The 18,940-nt window shown below is 34.1% G+C and overlaps 1 protein-coding gene across 1 annotated transcript; it reads left to right on the top strand.

The window, feature by feature from the left end:
- Nucleotides 1–10,606: 10,606 nt before the first annotated feature.
- LOC111717050 (sorbitol dehydrogenase) lies at nt 10,607–18,937 on the top strand. The gene is made up of 7 exons (XM_023492569.1): nt 10,607–10,722; nt 11,329–11,487; nt 12,664–12,794; nt 14,198–14,358; nt 17,225–17,340; nt 18,028–18,134; nt 18,811–18,937. Exons 1-7 carry the CDS (start codon nt 10,630–10,632, stop codon nt 18,935–18,937), a joined length of 894 nt encoding a protein of 297 aa, XP_023348337.1. The 5' UTR covers nt 10,607–10,629.
- Nucleotides 18,938–18,940: the final 3 nt, after the last annotated feature.

Raw genomic sequence — 18,940 nt, 5'->3', positions numbered from 1 at the left:
AAAATATAAAAATCTGTTTTTAAAAACTACATTCTCTTATCTCCACATTACCTTTGTCTATAGTTTGCTTATCCTTTCCAACTTTTCTCCAGATCTTTCTTTTATTTATCCTCCCTCTTTATTCAACATAATATTTTTCATTCCTTCTCCCTATCTGCATTGAAGCAAGGTTCCCTGATTTATTAATAATCAAGATAAAATTGGGAAAATGTGCACTAGAACGATAAATGGAAAATATCAAACTCATAAATTATTTTCGTAGAAAATATTAAAATTTAAAAGACAGTTGATCGTCCAATATTAAAAAGATGTGTGTCCCATAATAGAAACAATATGGCCCACAATAGAAAAAATATGTCCCACAATAGAAACATTGTGCCCCACTATAGAAACATTGTGGCCCACTATAGAAACATTTTGCCCCACTATAGAAACAATGTGGCCCCCCACTATAGAAACATTGTGCCCCACTATGAAACATTTTGCCCCACTATAGAAACATTGTACCCCATTATTGCTACATTGTGCCCCACTATGGCTATATTGTGCCCCACTATGGATACATTTTGCCCCACTATGGATACATTTTGCCCCACTATGGATACATTTTGCCCCACTTTGGATACATTTTGCCCCACTATGGCTATATTGTGCCCCAATATGGTATACATTGTGTCCCAGACTGGATACATTGTGCCCCACTATGGATACATTTTGCCCCACTATGGAAACATTGTACCCCACTATGGCTACATTGTGCCCCACATGGCTATATTGTGCCCCATTCTGGATATATTGTACCACAATATGGTATTCATTGTGTCCCACTATGGATACATGTTGCCCCACTATAGATACATTTTGCCCCACTATGGCTACATTGTGTCCCACTATAGAAACATTGTGCCCCACTATGGATACATTATGCCCCACTATGGCTGTATTGTGCCCCATTCTGGATATATTGTGCCCCAATATGATATACATTGTATCCCAGACTGGATACATTGTGCCCCACTATGGCTACATTATGCTCCACTATGGCTGTATTGTGCCCCATTCTGGATATATTGTGCCCCAATATGATATACATTGTGTCCCAGACTGAATCATTGTGCCCCACTATGGCTACATTATGCCCCACTATGGCTGTATTGTGCCCCATTCTGGATATATTGTGCCCCAATATAATATACGTTGTGTCCCGGACTGGATACATTGTGCCCCACTATGGCTACATTATGCCCCACTATGGCTGTATTGTGCCCCATTCTGGAATATTGTGCCCCAACATGATATACATTGTGTCCCAGACTGGATATATTGTATCCCCCTATGGATACATTTTGCCCCACTCATGGATACATTTTGCCCCAGTCCGGATACATTGTTCCCAAGTCCAGATACAAGTTCCGTATCGGTCAGTTCTCAGTATGTATCATACTGATACAACTCACTCTAGAACTCTATGTTCTATAATACTACTTTGGTCTGTATCAATCCAGATACAACATGGTTTAAATATGTAAGGAACCACCCAAAGTAGTAGTCTTCAAGTCTCACACCAATAAAAGAACATGTAGTTGAACATTTATATTAGAATTTAAAAAAATGAAAGAAATAAATAACTAATGAGATGAGGATATACTGTTACTACAGTTTCCTCAGATCCACAGGTGGGTTTCCTCAGATCCACAGGTGGGTTTCCCAGTATATCTTTTGTATCCCGGGCTTGAAATCCATCTAGCCAGTGAGGATTGGGTTTCCTGTCCAGCTCTTTCTTGAACCCATAAACTAGGAGCTCATCTGAAGATCCATTCCTGAGTGCGATTACTTCTAAGGACTAAGATTGTCCATGGGAGTTGGGAAAATTTTGTCATCCTCTCCTCAAGAGGGCTGATCCACAACTGCCTTGACTGTATTTATCTTTCAAGATACAACTCATTGTATTACCTTATCGTAAATATCAATCCACTTGCAATACTATCTGTATTTCTTAGCCTGTAACTGGGTATAAGATTACTCTAATACTCTAATCAAGCACAGAGTCTTATTCCAACTAATGTATATTTTGAGTTTTATGGTACTGGTTAAATTAATGAACGTAATTAAGCTAAATCGTAATTCAGGTTTTGGGTAGTTAATGACAAGCGTAGTTAGGTTACAGATAATTGACAATGTAATATATCTAGGTGTTCAGGTTTTAAGGTTTTCTAAGATATTTATTTAATGAATAAATACATTGTGTCCCACTTTAGATGCATTGTGTCCCACTATAGACACAATATGTCCCACGATGGAGAAATTATGTCCCACTATGAATAAACTGTGTCCCACTATGGATACATTGTGTCCCACTATAAACGCATTGTGTCAGACTACGAATACACTCTGTCCCAATATGGATGTTTTGTGTGTCCCACTATGGACACACCCCGACCCACTATGGACACATTGTGTCCCACTATGAATACACTGTGTCCCAAAATGGATTCTACGTGTCTCCCTTATGGAGACCCTGTTATCCACTAGGGAAATGATATAAAAGGCTGATATTAGAGGGTGCTATTAGAGGCTGATAGCTAGGCGCTGATTTACAGAATGAGCCTAGCTAGTTAAGATTTATAACACTGAGTTTCGTTTAAAGGGAGTGACCAGCTATGTAAGGTAGTTGAACTGAGTATGCAGTGTTGTGGAAAACTTCTTTCGGATTCATTTCAGACATATTAAACTTTTTAAAAATCGATTATTTCGTTTTCATTATTAAATTAAATTTCTTATTTTCCTTGAATTTATTCGCAGATTTCTTCAAATTCTTCAAATGTCGTCTTTTCAATAATAATTCTAGTATATCTGCGAAAAATTTTGTGTTTAATGAGATTCTAGAATAATGAGAAAATGGAAACTAATAATTAAACAAGATTACTTATTTTGGATGATAGGTTTAATTTTTATTTTCTTAACATGCTCCTATACATGACGTCTGTAGTTTATTGTAGAACTTTTTTACATTTTATGTCGTCGTTATTTAATAATTTAAAAAAACTAATTCTGAAAGAAGTTTTCCACAACACTGCATACTCAGTTCAACTACCTTACATAGCCGGTCACCCCCTTTAATACAATCAGAAGGGTCTTAATGCTATCAAGGGGTATTGGGTAAAGAGGGGGGGGGGGTCGTGAGGGAGCGGAGATTTATAAAAAAAGCAATTTTTTTGCATGTTTGATTTTTGATATTTTTTGTGTGATATATAATTGGTTTAGTATCCCTGTTTATTATTAATTCCTCCCAAACCATGTTAAGTATATATTTCCCCTGACTCAGCACCGGTGGGGGGGGGATTTAGAGATTTGATTGGGGACTTTTAGGTAGGCGTGGAAGTGTATCAATGGATCAAAATGGGGAAGTTCAAGAGAGCAGGATTTCCCGGGACTATATAGTGGATTATTTTGGATTATAATATTATATATGAGAAGAGGGGGGGATTATAATATTATATATGAGAAGAGGGGGGGGGGGGTTTAAGGGAATTATTTATTTACATTTAGATCACATGCACTTGTACTTTTTTAACAGAGAAACAGAAACTAAAGGAGTCGTTAAAATGGAAATTTTCCCATTATCCAAAAGCTTTTAAATTTTGTGAAATTTAAAAAATGCGAGAACAAATATTTTTGAAATTTGCGAACTTTTTTTGTTATTGCTTTATACTGCACAGGGAGAAGATGCTCACAGATAGAGCCACAATTAAAACTTAAAATAGAGGATGGGCGCGAAGCGCCCCAAAAATCTAGTTTGCTTTATTTAATGCTAGTTTGGGAACCCAGCACTGCCAAGGTTACAAAAAGTTACTCCCGCTGTTAACCTGCACTTGAACCATTTTACCGAGAAGCTAAATTTTCGCTATTACAGTCGACACACTCAACATAGAATCTAAACCAAGCTAAAAGCATTCCCGTAGGTCTCCCGAGTTTCCCAATCAAAATTGAGGTAAATCAGTCCAGAGGTTCCTGAGTTATGATCGGACAAACAATCAAACAGAGATTACAGATTATATATATATATATATATATAGAAGTTTAATCTCTGTATCTAAATTATATCCTTTGTGGGTCCCCTTGTATCTAAGTTATATCCTTTGTGGGTCCCCCTGTATCTAAATTATATCCTTTGTGGGTCCCCCTGTATCTAAATTATACTAAATCGATGACATAAACGACCCGGTCCATTGCTCTTAAGCATTTTCATTACTCGGTGTGTGCTTTATGTTACAAGTGGGGGAGGAGATATTTTCAACATTTGCTCATATTGACTTTTATATTAGATTTGGGACAGGAGGGAGGGGGGGGGGGTATAGCACTTTATCTTTCTTTCAATAAGGAAACATTTAGGAACATTCTTGGTTGGTTGGATGTGTGCACTATGGGTGATTAATTTGTGACTATTTTTAGAAATCAGCTAACCAGAGGGCGTTTTAACTTAAAAAAAATGTGCAAAAAAAATTCCGTAATCGTCCATACGGTTGCGAATTAACGACTTAATATTGGTGAAATCAATGTAAGGCCCCAAAAAAGAATATTTTGAAAATTTTCATGTTACATTTAATTTTCTTGGAAATTTTATGCTAAATGTAAATATGAAAAGCACTTAAAAAAATTTAATGAGTTAGAGGTTTAGAAAATTCATCAAAAACATTAAAAAGTTAAAAAAAAAAACAGATTTTTGGACCGTTATTTGGCTATAACTCCTTTATCTTTTGATATTTATAAAAGTGCTTTTTAGATTTGAATTAAGCATAAAATTTCCAAGAAAATGATGTATAACACAAAATTTTCAAAATATTTATTTTGAGGCCTTCCGGTGATTTCTCGAATATCAAATTTCCAATTTGCAACAGCATGGACAATTTTGAAATTTTTTTAAAAATTGACTGCATAATAATATTGGCACAAGAATGGGACTGCAGACTGCAGATTAATATTGGCACAAGAAAGGTACTACAGCAGATTAATATTAGTGCAAGAAAGGGACTGCATATTAATATTAGCCCAAGAAAGGGACTTCAGATTAATGTTAGCCCAAGAAAGGCACTGCAGATTAATATTAGTGCAAGAATGGGACTGCAGATTAATATTAGCCCAAGAAAGGGACTGCAGATTAATATTAGTGCAAGAAAGGGACTGCAGATTAATATTAGCCCAAGAAAGGGAGTGCAGATTAATATCAGTGCAAGAAAGGGACTGCAGATTAATATTAGCCCAAGAAAGAGACTGCAGATTAATATTAGTGCAAGAAAGGGACTGCAGATTAATATTAGCCAAAGAAAGGGACTGCAAATTAATATTATCCCAAGAAAGGGACTGCAGACTATTATTAGTGCAAGAAAGGGACTGCAGATTAATATTAGCCCAAGAAAGGGACTGCAGATTAATATTAGCCCAAGAAAGGGACTGCAGACTAATATTGACACAAGAAAGGTACTACAGATTAATATTAGCCAAAGAAAGGGACTGCAGATTAATATTATCCCAAGAAAGGGACTGCAGACTTTTATTAGTGCAAGAAAGGGACTGCAGATTAATATTAGTGCAAGAAAGGGACTGCAGATTAATATTAACCCAAGAAAGGGACTGCAGACTATTATTAGAGCAAGAAAGGGAGTGCAGATTAATATTAGTGCAAGAAAGGGACTGCAGATTAATATTAGTGCAAGAAAGGGACTGCAGATTAATATCAGTGCAAGAAAGGGACTGCAGATTAATATTAGTTGAATCCCCTGCAACTGATTTGATTTGATTTCATATCTTTCAGAAGTGGATACTCAATATCACTTAAAAACTTGTTATTGCCAATTTTAGTCACCGTAGAAAACAGAAAATATAAAAATTCCTGATCGGTTTTCTTGAATATAATTTTTTTTTTCCTGAACGAATAAAAGAACGAAGCCGCCAACCATCTTTTCCTTGAAAATATTTTTTTATTCTGTAGCTTTGGTAAATTGATTTAGATTAAAAATATATATTAATTTTTGTTAATGTTGCAGATTTTATAAAAAAAAAATTTTTTTTTATTTTAAGGTCAAAAAATATTTTTAAAAAAAACTATAAATTTAATCTTTATTTTATGGTTCATTGTTTTATAAACGTTAAAGGCGTAAAGGGAGTGAATGATCCTTGAAAGCTTCTAGGTAACAACTGTGAGGAATTTCCAAAAATTCAAGAGACATTATTTCTAAAACTAATACTTGGCTCATTTCTAACACTGAGTGTTAGAAATGGGCACAAATTGAAAGACTGGGTTTTTGGATCCCGGTCCATATCCAGAGTAAAAGTTGATAATAAAAACTATAACCACAATTTTATTAAACATTTCGAGGACCACAATTCCAAATTTTAAACTTTTTAAAATCAAAATTATAATAGGAGTTCTTGTTATATTAAAGCTCTTGACTGTTTTCAAGACAATGTTAGGTTTTCCATTTTCGAACATATCCTGAATTTGAAACATTGTCGCGTTTTCGAGAAAAAACCACTTTTCTCGTTTCGAGTATATCCACAATTCAAAACAAAACTTACTTTCATAACTTACAAAATAAATCACTAAAAACAAAAATTATCCTATGAAGACTAAATTAACTTCTGAATTATTTCTAGAATCTAAGTTTCCACATTTTATCTGTTAAATTAGAGAATATGGATGATTTATTTTCAAGCATTTTAAACAAACGTTTTCCCGCATTTCTAGTTAAATCTAAATATTATATTAATTAATAACAAATGATATTAATATTTTGATTTCGAAATGCTGTGATGATATTTGAATTATAAAAGAACAGTTTGTTTTTATTTTCTATTTTGTTTGTATTTGATCTTATCAAAAAATCTTGTTTTGTTTCATAAGTGCGTAAATACTTGAACATTGACATTGATATGAATTCCGGTAATTGTTTCAAAATAGGGCTATGTTCGAAAATGAAATCAAGAATCATCAAAAACTAATTCTCATACATTATTATTAGTTTAAAATTGACTTTTACTGTTTTAATATATAGTTTTAGCCATTTTTTATAAATATATGGTGTAATTTTGTTCTACTCGTCTTGGATTTAAAGATATATACTCTTGAAAAAGATAACTTTGCAGATTTGGCCCATTTCTAACACTGAGTGTTAGTTTTGGAACTAATATCCCCTGAAATTATTCAACTTGATGACTCGCTTTGGAGAATTTCCTAAAAATTTCTCGAGAACATGTTCTTTGTGATTGATTCTCCTGAAATTCCTTAGAAGTTCTCTGAAATTGGTCCCCGGCCCCATTACAATTATTAAATAACGTTTATGCTTTTTACTGGGTAGAGAATATGTGTATACATCACTCTGTGATTCTATACCTCTGCCTGTCTATTTTTTACTGGGTAGAGAATATGTGTATACATCACTCTGTGATTCTATACCTCTGCCTGTCTATTTTTTACTGGGTAGAGAATATATGTATACATCACTCTGTGATTCTATACCTCTGCCTGTCTATTTTTTACTGGGTAGAGAATATATGTATACATCACTCTGTGATTCTATACCTCTGCCTGTCTATTTTTTTGTGAACAATACTTTTTTTTAAAAATTCATTGTGATTCATTTGTCTTGTGTTTCACTTTCATGGTGAGAATGAACAAAATTTATTTATATTCTGATAATCTTTTCATTTAAAAATATTGTATGAATTGTAGCTTGCATTGATTTGTGTTTATATCAATTTATAATTACTTTTCCCGCCATATTCATCATTTAATGAATTCTGTAAACCTGCGTCCCGCAATACATTTATATGTCGTCTTCGTTACCGGGGAGGGGGTCGACTTCGTTTGCCTTGCTCTTTTCTGTTGCTATGGATTTTACACCCCCCCCCCCCCCCTTAAACAAGATTTAATCTCATCAGTTCAGTTCACAGTGTACAGATCTTGCAAGTAGTTACAACAATTCAGCTGAAAATATGTTTTAGCAGAGAACAAGTAAATACGCAATTTAATGTTTTTAAAGATCAACGAAATCACTCCAATTTAGAGTCAGGAGAAAAAGGCAAGTTTAAAATCTCAACGTACAAAAATTCTTTATATAAAACAGGTGGTGACATTTTTTCTCAATTTTTTAACTCGTTTTTATTAAAGAGCAATCGAGAAGAACAAACATGATTCGAATTTCTACTATTAGTATTTATCAGTGTTATCAGTAATATCACATTCATTTCGCCTTTTCCCTTTTAGTATTTATCAGTGTAGTTATCAGTAATATCGCATTCATTTCGCCCTTTCCCTTTTAGTATGTATCAGTGTTATCAGTAATATCACATTCATTTCGCCTTTTCCCTTTTAGTATTTATCAGTGCAGTTATCAGTAATATCACATTCACATTCTTTCCCTTTGTCTATTTAAATTCAAAAGGGAAACTATTTCTTACCCGCCCTCCACTAAACCCCGCTATATCTTCGGTCATTGTACTTCAGTGCAGTACGCACCGAAAACCTATACTTTAGGGCAAGATAGCGCATCCGAAAATTTACGTAAATTCTACGCGGTGTCGGTGAGCCAAAGACAACAACCAATGTCGTCATCTCTAATAATCCAATTTTTTCCTACATATCCTACATATCCCATTTCATAAAACCTTAGAAAACTATTTGACGACATCTGAAAATGTTCATTAACAATTATTGGGTATTTTTGATTCAGCTATTATATTTCACCAGACGATCCTCATATATCCTACAAATGATTTTTGGGTCCGTCCTATTTTTTAAAAGGGTCAGGATTAAATGAAAATTGTTGCATACCAAAAAAACCAGCTTTTTATTAGGGACTGAGTATTAATTTTACTAGGACGAGACGTTTTTTAACCAATATAAAGATTTTATGTTGAGATTTATTAGTTATTATAAATGACAATTTAAAACCCTAAAAGACAAGAACCTTAATTCCACTACAGAGCAAAGAAACTAAAAACTCGCCTCGGTCACTAATTTGTTATCCTGCTATCTGATGCTGTAAAGTTGTAAACCTAATATATCCTGCTATCTGATGCTGTAAAGTTGTAAACCTAATATATCCTGCTATCTGATGCTGTAAAGTTGTAAACCTAATATATCCTGCTATCTGATGCTGTAAAGTTGTAAACCTAAGATAGTTTAACTTTGACTCTTTAGTTTTGCCACATTCATTGTTTGAAATATCAAAGGTCTACAACATCAGGTTGTAACAATTAGAAAAATTTGGAAACTGCATTGTGTTGCAAGTGTTCAGCTCTTTTTTGTCAATAAATTTATATCAAATCGTGCAAAATAATAGTTGTATGTGAACGCTTTTTTCTAAAATTGTATGTCATATTTTTACTGAAACCACGTTAAAACATCATAAAACTGGATAATAAAAAACATTGCTGCTATCAAATATGCGTTCTGTGAAAAACATGTGTGTTTTGTTTATCATATGTTTTCTTTCTAGATTTATTAATATTTTTCTCTAGTTTTGTAAAGGCCACATTTGTTTCCTAAAGTTAGTAAAATAGCTGTAATATATCTTACAACTTGGATTCTCTAGAACTTGGCAAATTACGGATTTATACAATATCTGCATTGTTCTTTAGAGTGTACAGTGGGGCACATAACACTATGGAATAGTAAGACGATATTTGAACAATCTTATGTATGTTTCATGCTGTTTTTTAGCCAAATAGATTTAAAAGTAGCTTTTAAAAAAACTTTTCAAGTGGGTGGAGGTCTGTATGTGTTATATTTCATGTTAATTAGCCCAACTTTACCATAATACCTACCGACAAAAGGGCAGCTATCGAGGAAGATTTACAGTTTACATAGAAACGGGACAACGGGACGGTAAATCTTTCTCTTATAAAATAGAGATTTGTGTGAAAATTCGTCTTCCTTTTTCATAGTACCCTACTGTACTTAACTTTTTTGAGTATTTTTGGCTTGCTGGTTTCAGAATTCATCAACAAATACATCTAAAGATATCTCAAAGGTGGGCATCTTTATTAGAATAGTACAGTATTGTTTGCTCATAAACTTCTAAGCTTCATTGCTAGTAAAAAAAAAGATTTTAATTCGTTGTTTACAAAATGAATAATGTCTAGCTCAATCCTTTAAATTCGATTTTAAAAACCGATAAAAAATATTTTATATTAAAAAATAATGCCCTTTTTTAACACGGAACACAATTTAGCGCACCTTCTACCACTCAAATATTCCCAAAGTTTGCCTCAAACGACGACGACATTCTAGATATTAGATGAAATCAACTTCAATATAGTTGGTCAAACTTATATTGCAATGATCATCCAAAAAGGATAAAAAATGTGTAAAGTTAATTGCTATAAATCAGTTTTAATTTTTTTTATTTCTGCAGCTGTGGTCATTCCGCAGAAACTCGTGACCGCAAAACAGACATTGTGCGAAAACTTGTTAAAGGTGGATTTTGAACATTATATTCAAGTGCAAGCCACACCAAAAAAACATCACCAGAATGTTTTCCAACAAGATAAAAAAATTCATTTCTACAAAAACTATCGATAATGACATCTTTGTGCTCAGCTTATTTAAAATATGATTTCAGAAAAATAATGGCGGCAAGTGACAACTTGACGGCCATTTTGTATAAAGTTGATGACATCCGGTTAGAGCAGGTTCCTGTTCCTGAACCATCAGCTGATCAGGTAAAATATCAGCTAGTCAGGTAATTTATCAGCTATACATGTAATGTATCGGCTATACTGGTAATTTATCAGCTATACTTGTAAATTATTAGCTAATCAGGTAAATTATCAGCTATCAGGTAAATTATCAACTGATTAGGTAAATTATTAGCTAATCAGGTAAATTATCAGCTGATTTGGTAAATAATCTGCTGATATTGTAAAAAAATCATCTGATCAGGTAAATAATCAGCTGATGTGGTAAAGTATTATCTAATCCGCTAAAAAATTACAGTTCTAGTAAGTTATCAGCTGATCATTTAAATAATCAGCTTTTCTGGTCAATCATTAGCCTAACAATAAAATCGTGAGCTAATCTGGCAAATAATTAGTTTTATTTTGTAAACAATTAGCTATAATTGGGTAATAATTAGCTAATCCGTTAAGTAATTAGCTGCTCTGATAAATTATCAGCGGATTATTTAGATAATCAACTGTTCTCGTAAATCCTCAAACACGCAATTAGGAAACAATTAGGTCAATAATGGATTTAAGAATCATCAGATCAAAATAAAAATATTATACAATACAATAAAGATTTCCAAATTTAAGAATATTCTGTTGAAGGTTTTACTTCGAATGGACTCTGTTGGTATCTGTGGCTCAGATGTTCACTACTGGACTCACGGAGCCATCGGAGACTTTATAGTGAAAGCTCCTATGGTGTTGGGGCATGAAGCTGCTGGTATTGTAGAGAAGGTTGGGGCTAATGTTTCTCATCTTCAGGTTAGAAACATGTTCACAGCTCTGTGGATTTCATATCTGATTTTTACTTTCAAGTAGGGTTTCCAGCTAACAAAAACTTTCGCATACATTCGTATTTCGCGAATATTAATTAAGCGAAATTTTGCGAAAACAATTAATTGCGCAAAAAAACTTGTTGAATTCTCTACTCTGAGAGCCCAGCTTTAAAAGTTTTATCATAATTAAAAATTTCTCTTCCTTAACTTTAATAAATGTTTGATGAAAAATTCCGTATTTTTTTCGCGACATTTTCGCATTTCTTATTTCGCAAAAACTTAGCATTATTAGCGAAACAGATTTAAGCAAAATTTTGCGAAAAAACGAAAATTTTCACAACAAGAACTTTTTTTTTTTAAATATGTGCTTTTAATCTGTTCTTTTTAGTATCAGATAAAATATGTGGCTTTTATTCATTGTCTGAGAATTTCTTTTAGAAACATAATCACAACTTTTTTATTTCAAATTTGTTTTGACAGTTTTACCTTAAAATGCATTTTTTTTTACTTTGAAGCATTTAATATTTGAAATTATCAATTATTAAGAATTTTATGAGAAAACCTGAGGATAAAATGTGTGGCTATAATTCATTGTCTGTAAATTTGTTTACTTTTAAAACTTTTTAGACTCAATTTTGCACGATCCTGAAAAAATGTTGACTTTTTATTAAAAATTATATTGCTTTCAGGGGCGTATTCAGGGTGGGCCATGGGTGCTAAGCCCCCCCCCCTGGAGCATTGACATCTATTGATTTCAGGGGTTTTTCAGGCCCAAACGGGTGCTGAGCCTCCCCCTGGAAAGATAAAAAATTTAAGCCCCCCCCCTGGACAAATTCCTGAATACGCCTCTGATTGCTTTATTATGTTAAAAGAATTGTTAATGAAATGTCAACTGGTCCTTCCAATTTTAAGTTGTACACTGTACATGCACTGTACATGCACATCGATTCACAATTTATTTTTGTGATGTATATCCATGATTAGCTGGTTTAAAACCACTATTCCTGCAATTTTCTTTCTTTTCTCTGTCACATAAATCCGCAAGTCATGGTTTTATATCAGAAACGGAAAAAAAAATATATTAACTAATATTGAAAATGTGTATCATTCTTTTTTAATAGAGAGTTAATTAAAATTTGTCGATAGTCCTTTTATTTGTGAGGTTGGTGACCGTGTGGCTGTAGAGCCTGGTGTACCGTGCAGAATGTGCGGGTTCTGTAAGAAGGGTGTGTACAATCTGTGCCCGGATATGCAGTTCTGTGCCACTCCTCCCGTGCACGGTAACCTTAGCAGGTACAGTTTTTCCCTAAGAAGGGTGTATAGCGTGTACAACCTGTGCCCGGATATGAAGTTCTGTGCGACACCTCGGCTCCTGTACACGGTAACCTATGCAGGTACTGTTATTCTGTAAGAAGGGTGTGTACAACCTGTGCCCAGATATACAGTTCTTTGCCACACCTCTGTTCCTGCACATGGTAACCTTAGCAGATACAGTTATTCTGAAAGAAGTTCCATGTGCCACACCTCTACACGGTAACCTTAGCAGGTACAGTTTTTCTGTAAGAAGGGTGTGTACAACTGTGCCCAGATATACAGTTCTTTGCTACGTCACCTCGGCTCCTGTACACGGTAACCTAAGCAGGTACAGTTGTTCTGTAAGAAGGGTGTATATAACCTGTGCCCAGATATACAGTTCTTTGCCACACCTCTGTTCCTGTACATGGTAACCTTAGCAGATACAGTTATTCTGAAAGAAGTTACTTGTGCCACACCTCCCGTACACGGTAACCTTAGCAGGTACAGTTTTTCTGTAAGAAGGGTGTGTACAACTGTGTACAGATATACAGTTATTTGCTACGTCACCTCGGCTCCTGTCCATTGTAACCTTAGCAGGTACAGTAGTGGTTCTGTTAGAAGGGTGTGTACAACCTATACCCAGGTATGCAGTTCTGTAAGAAGAGTGTGTACAACCTGTACCCAGGTATGCAGTTCTGTAAGAAGGGTGTGTACAACCTGTACCCAGGTATGCAGTTCTGTGCCACACCTCGGCTCCTGTCCATGGTATAGTTGTTCTCAAAAGAGGGCATGTTGCGTACGTGAATTTCCCTAGAAGAGGCAGGCTGGTTCATTTGGTGCACCGTCCCGTTTTGTCTGGTATAATCTGTATGTGTACTGTACAGCTCGCTCTAGCTGGATAGATGTCGGACTGGTTCTTGAAATGAACCTGACTTAACAGTGATGTACAATCTGTTCTGTGCAACACCTTACGGACATGGTAATCTCAGCAGGTACAGTTGTTCTGTAAGAAGGGTATGTACAATCGGTTCTGTGCAACACCTCCTGTACACGTAATCTCAGCAGGTACAATGAGTTTCCAACAAACATTGTGTAATCCAGGGGGGATGATATTTATCTACCTGTGTGCTCAGTTAGCTGTACTGTACACTTACACCTGTTTACTAATATTGATATACTAAATGTTAGGCTAGAATCTCCTTATAGTTGATGGCCTATACACTTAGTAAAGGATTAGCGTACATCATTACTCTATATACTTTAACCTCGTTGGTTACCCACAAAGGATAAGACTTGAATATAAACCTATACAAACATTTTACAAAAAAGCAAGTTAACACAGAGAAAGAAATGATTTTGTAAAGTCGTCTCTGAAGTCTCATTCCTTTTATTTGTCTAAGGTATTATGCACATGCTGCCGATTTCTGCTACAAGCTTCCAGCTAACATGAGTCTAGAGGAAGGTGCTCTAATGGAACCCCTGGCTGTAGGTGTGCATGCCTGTACACGAGCTGGAGTTTCTATTGGCAAGAATGTACTCATTTGTGGTGCAGGACCAATAGGTTAGTAAACAATTCAGTAAATATTATTTCAGTAAAGTACATGATGCTGCAGTATAGAACTGTACTGTAGTTTAGTTCAGTACATTATATAACACTAAAATACATCTACTGCTGTACAATATAGTGCATTAGAGAATAGTATAGTTTAGAAAATTATATTATACTACATGATACTGCAGTACAGTACAGTACAGTACTGTACAGTCCAATATAGTATAGTTCAATACAATATATTAACCTAAAATACACGACACTGCAGTACAGTACAGTACAGTATAGTTTAGTATAGTATAGTATAGTATAGTATAGTATAGTATAGTATAGTATAGTATAGTATAGTATAGTATAGTATAGTATAGTATAGTATAGTATAGTANTAGTACAGTCTAGTACAGTCTAGTACAGTCTAGTACAGTCTAGTACAGTCTAGTACAGTCTAGTACAGTCTAGTACAGTCTAGTACAGTCTAGTACAGTCTAGTACAGTCTAGTACAGTCTAGTACAGTCTAGTACAGTCTAGTACAGTCTAGTACAGTCTAGTACAGTCTAGTACAGTCTAGTACAGTCTAGTACAGTCTAGTACAGTCTAGTACAGTCTAGTACAGTCTAGTACAGTCTAGTACAGTCTAGTACAGTCTAGTACAGTCTAGTACAGTCTAGTACAGTCTAGTACAGTCTAGTACAGTCTAGTACAGTCTAGTACAGTCTAGTACAGTCTAGTACAGTCTAGTACAGTCTAGTACAGTCTAGTACAGTCTAGTACAGTCTAGTACAGTCTAGTACAGTCTAGTACAGTATAGTACAGTATAGTACAGTATAGTACACTATAGTATATGCTCAGAAAAGGCAGACCACATTTTTGAAATGGCAGGACTAGGGCTGTTTGTGATTTCAATCGTATTTGTAAAATTATAATGTAAAGTCGTCTGATTAATTCGGAGTCTTTCTAATTAGCACCGTAGTACAGTTCAGTACAGCATATTGCAGTACATTTTAGTACTGTACAATACAGTACTAAAGTTAATCAATATTTTAAATCATTTATATTATTTTAAATACGTAAAAACTAGAAATAAAACTGACATGATTGAAAATAAAGCTTTTTAAAGTTAACTAGAAATTCAAGGCGCTTCGCGCCCTTCTTTCTAGCCTTATAAGGCGCTTCGCGCCCATCTTCTAAATTAATTGTGAACATGTTCTCTTTGTGTACATCGTAAAACAAAACAAAATTAATTCGCGGATTTTCACAAAAAATTTCGTGGATTTTCAAAATTTTAAAAGATTTAATGGAGATCTAATTTTGATGGAGACACATATTTGAAATTTTGATCATTCATAAACCTTCCCTGGGGTCCCTAGATGTCCCACAAAAAATTTGGGCCCGATCGGTTCAGCCGTTTTGACGCTTATTTGATACAAACAGACAGACAGACAAACACCAAGACAAGCCAAATTTATATATAGATGTAATTGTAAATATTTCAAAACACTTGTTTTCCACAGATACTTTTGTTTAATGCTCACATAGAGTTTAAAGATAAACATTGAAGTACGATGCAAATGCATTTAAACAAATATTAAAAATATTTATCAAAGATAGTTGATCATTAAATGACTAGTTTTCATTTTATCCGGTACATACTACGTACTGTATCCGGTACATACTACGTACTGTATCCGGTACATACTACGTACTGTATCCGGTACATACTACGTACTGAATATAGATAAGCAATTATTGTTCAGGAAAGGAAGGACAAAGTACCATGAAAAAAAAAACAATTTTGAAATTTGTTAAACTCAAAATGACATGGCTTGGAAAAATTGGAATTTTATTAACTAGCGAACCTTTCTGTTTAGAAAAGAAAAAAAATAGTTAAACTAACTAATTGTTTTTTTTCACAAGTATATCCGATCAAAGTTGTTTGTTAAAAAAGAGAAAACTGAAATCCTTGTGGACTCAATTGTTTTGATTTTAACAAGTCAAAAACAGAATTTAGTGGTCGTCGTATCAATGCAATGAAGACGACTTTCCATTTCAATTTTGATTAATACCAAGCTTTTAAAAGCTTAAATCACAATGGAAACGAAGAGAAGCTGATAATTAACAGCTTAAATTAACAATGGAAACGAAGAGAAGCTGATAATTAACAGCTTAAATTAACAATGGAAACGAAGAGAAGCTGATAATTAACAGCTTAAATTATCAATGGAAACAAAGAGAAGCTGTCAATTAACAGTTTATATTAAAAATGGAAACACAGAGAAGCTGTCAATTGACAGCCTTAATAACAATAGAAACAGAGAGAAACTGTCAATTAACAGTTTAAATAACAATGGAAACAAAGAGAAGCTGTCAATTAACAGCTTAAATAAAAATGGAAACAAAGATTAACATGCTTTATTGTAATCTTGTAATTTGAAAAAATAATTGTTTTAAATCAAGACCTAAATAGAAAAAGTCGTCTTTATTGTATGAAATACAGCAATTGTGAGGTGTACACAGACCAATTTCACTGGTACAGTAGAACTATGTGGTTTATAACAGTGTTATATATACATTTGTTGTTTAAATGTCGTCTTCTTATCTTCTTCTTCCACAGTTTTATTGGTTCCACTATATCTATTGTTTAGACCATAGATTAATTAAAATAACAGATAGTACACTATACGTCGTCTTTTCAAGATTTATTTGTGTTTCGTGCACAATAACCCTGAGACAGAAGCTCAAAGGAGATTCGCGTAGTCGGCGTAGAACAGGCTCTCTCTCTGTATAAATTCAAGACATTTTGAACGAAACGCATATAAATCTTGAAAAGACGACATCTAGTGTCCTATCTGTTATTTTAATCAATCTATGGTTTAGGTCTTGTAAATGTGTTGACTGCTAAAGCTATGGGTGCCTCTAAGATAATAATAACTGATGTTATGGAGAATAGGCTAGAAGCTGCTAAAGCAATGGGAGCAACTCATGTTTATAAGGTTTGTATGTTTAAGTCTTTTTTTGTTGTGTCCACTTAACGCCCAAAAGGCTAAACCAAATTAATTGAGTCTATGCCACAAACGTTGATATATAGCTAAACACTATATCTTTGCAACACAATATCGTACCAAACTATGAATTCTGTTAGATCAAATAATCTAAGTTTTAAAGGTTTACAACATCAGGTTGCAAAGATATTTGAATTGGAATCTTTGAGTTTGCGGCAAAGGCATAATTCCTTTGAGTGGCAGCCTGGCAGGTTAATGGCCGGTCTAAATAGAAAAAATGTCTTATTTTTGTATTGGTTGGAGATAAACAATTACATTCTAGAAAAATCCACAAATGCCTTTAGCCGGCCAAACGTCTGGACTGATTGGGCTGATATTTTTGTGGACAATCAGGGGTGGTGTTATAGGGTAAAAATTAGAGCATTCTTTTCAAAATTTCTAAAGAAAAATTCTAAAATATTTTTTTTCAACATTTTTTTTTGCTAATTTTTTTCCAAGGGCAACGCCGGGCCCTTCACCTAGTTAAAAAATAAAAAGATATACTTCACATTATTCATTGGATAAACGTTTAATGGAAACTGTTGTTGTTGCGAATAGAAGATCTCTAGAAATTTAAACAGACGCCCCGGCATTGTCGTCTTTAAATCCCATGTTTATTGGTACCACCTGTATTTGAAGGTTGGAGGAGAGAAGACCCCTGAAGAGATGTCTGATGATATTGAAAGTATCCTGGGGGTAAAACCTGATGTTACAATAGAGTGCAGTGGAGTAGAGGCTAGTGTTAGGTACACAAAAAAAACCATTGGATAAATATCGAAAATAAACGCACTTAAAAGTGACAAACAAAAAGGTTTTTTAAGATTTAAATTTTGAATATATTTTATTTTACTTAAAGGGAGTGACCGGCTATGTAAGGTACAGTAAAACTCTTAATAACGAATACATCGAAAGAATTCATCAAATGTCGTATTCTTCACTTTCTGATAATGGAATGTTGCAGATATTTAGTTTTTTAATTAAATGATTATATGGAACTCTTTAAAACTGTTCCCACATAATCATGGCTATTTATTCATTTTCGCAAATACTGAAATTTACGTAATATAGTATAAAACTCATTGAAAAATTGTCAAGACGACATTTGATAAATTCTTCCGATATATTTGTTATTAAGGGTTTCACTGTAGTTGAAATGAGTATGCAGTGTTGTGGAAAACTTCTTTCGAATTCATTTGGGACATATTATCTGTAAAACCTGAGTTTGAGCGCAAATTCGACGTTCAAAACTCCTACTTTGGGGGTGGATAAGTTTTAGAATTAGTTTTTTTTTAATTATTAAATTATTTCCTATAGGAGCTATTTGATAGATTTGGAATATTCTGCACTAAGTCTGGAGGTTGCATTGTTCTGGTTGGGTTGGATAAACCAGATATTATGTTACCTATAGTTACTATTTGATAGATTTGGAATATTCTGCACAAAGTCCGGAGGTTGTATTGTTCTGGTTGGGTTGGGTAAACCAGAGATTATGTTACCTATAGTTAACGCTGCAGTACGCGAGGTTGATATCAGAGGAATATTCAGGTAAACT

The sequence above is a fragment of the Eurytemora carolleeae genome, unplaced genomic scaffold, assembly GCF_000591075.1.
Source record: "Eurytemora carolleeae unplaced genomic scaffold, Eaff_2.0 scaffold2238, whole genome shotgun sequence".
Lineage (NCBI taxonomy): Eukaryota > Metazoa > Arthropoda > Copepoda > Calanoida > Temoridae > Eurytemora > Eurytemora carolleeae.
This window is presented reverse-complemented; position numbering and strand designations above follow the sequence as displayed.

Excerpts from the sequence above, each read along its gene's own strand:
- LOC111717050 (XM_023492569.1), top strand. The coding sequence starts at position 10,630 with ATGGCGGCAAGTGACAACTTGACGGCCATTTTGTATAAAGTTGATGAC. Across the intron at positions 14,359-17,224 it reads TTGTGGTGCAGGACCAATAG|GTCTTGTAAATGTGTTGACT; the intron begins GTTAGTAAACAA and ends TCTATGGTTTAG. Across the intron at positions 18,135-18,810 it reads GGAGTAGAGGCTAGTGTTAG|ATTTGGAATATTCTGCACAA; the intron begins GTACACAAAAAA and ends ACTATTTGATAG.